At 48.3% G+C, this 1506-nt stretch overlaps 1 protein-coding gene across 1 annotated transcript; it reads left to right on the plus strand.

Moving 5' to 3' along the window:
• Positions 1–30: 30 nt before the first annotated feature.
• LOC128276337 (uncharacterized) lies at positions 31–819 on the plus strand (the record flags this gene model as incomplete). Its single annotated transcript, XM_053014804.1, has 1 exon — positions 31–819. A coding segment is annotated over one exon (789 nt), but the record flags the coding sequence as incomplete, so codon positions are not given.
• Between the last annotated feature and the right edge of the window lie 687 nt (positions 820–1506).

The following is a 1506-nucleotide window of genomic DNA, read 5'->3' on the forward strand; positions in this document are numbered from 1 at the left end:
TAACCAAATTCACTGCCTTTTGTTTCCTAGTGCCTTCTGGGTTCCACGAGTGGAAGCCACGTGTTGTCGGTTACAAAGTTTCAAACCTCGACGTGCACCGATCGTCAGGCGCCGGGACTTATTTGTGCCACCTGCAGCACGGTTGCAGTATGCGTGCAGGTGGGCAACGTTTGGGAAACGTTCTGGGTCGAGGCGTGCAATCCTGACGAAGGACTGTACTGCAACGAGTTCGAGGGGGGCTGTTCGGCCAGCGTCGGATCCTGCAACCCGCTTGGACAAGAGGGCAGCTTCGAGTGCAACACACCGGGCGTCTTCCCGGATCCGTTCAACTGTCGCCTGTACCACATGTGCTTCCAAAATGGCAACAATCCGGTGGCCATCAACATGGACTGCGGTGGAGCTGCTTTCTCGCCTGCTACCGGGGACTGCTCGCTCCCGCTGAACGATCCGATCTGCATGTCGCCACAGTTTAACTGCAGCACCATAGGGCAGATGGCCGCTTGGCCCGGAAACAACAACATCTACTACATCTGTGCAGCGGAAACCGTCAACGGCAACCGCGTGATGCGGCCCCGCCTGTACCGATGTCCGGCCAACGAAATGTTCCAAGAGGGCCGGTGTGTCCAGCGCGATTGGTCGAACCTCCCGCCCGGTTCCATTGTGCCGTACGATTGCGTCCGGCCAGGACTGTTCCCGGATCCTACAAACTGTCGCTACTATTACGCATGCAACGCCGAGCTCGTTGCGGAGCGGCTCCAGTGCCCGGACGGGGCTTTCTTCAATGCCGCCATTCTGGCGTGCGTTTTGGGGTCCTGTTAAAGCAGAAAAGCTCAATAAACTGGCACTAACAAGAGAAAGAGAAGCAACAGCACACGGGACTTTTATATAAAAACATAACCAGGCTCTGTTGCCCATTGTCGAATTTTTATATTATATAAATAAATAAACAAAATATCTCAGAAAATAGACATTGAAAGTAGTTCAACTCATTTACTTTACTATGTAGAACATCTCAAACTTTCGCAAATTTATCGGCACAGCATAATATTGCTTGCCTGGACGACTAGCGTTTTTTGGAATTCATGTTCCAATCAAGATTCTGGTGCAGGTGAAATAAAAGTTTTCTATTAACAGAATATGTGAGTATATACAATATACTAAGTATATCTTCTATATATATAAAAGAGTACCGTGTTATTGTTATTCCCTTTATAACTCAAGAACGGCTGAACCGATTTGGCTGAAAATTGGTGTGGAGGTAGCTTAGATCCAAGGGGGTAACATAGGATACTTTTTATAATCCGATCGCGTCACAATGAAGCCACAATACGCACAATGTGTTTTTTTCATATACTGCAACGGGCAGACAGAGCGAGCAACAGAAAACAATTGTTGGCTTCTCTTTCTCACTGACGTATATAATCGAGATGTTTGGCGCATGTTGCGAGATGTTTTGGAGGGGCAATGATTTTACTGTCCTGAAATTTCCGCCAAACACTGCCAGTA

Source organism: Anopheles cruzii, unplaced genomic scaffold, assembly GCF_943734635.1.
Source record: "Anopheles cruzii unplaced genomic scaffold, idAnoCruzAS_RS32_06 scaffold00951_ctg1, whole genome shotgun sequence".
Taxonomy (NCBI): Eukaryota; Metazoa; Arthropoda; class Insecta; order Diptera; family Culicidae; genus Anopheles; species Anopheles cruzii.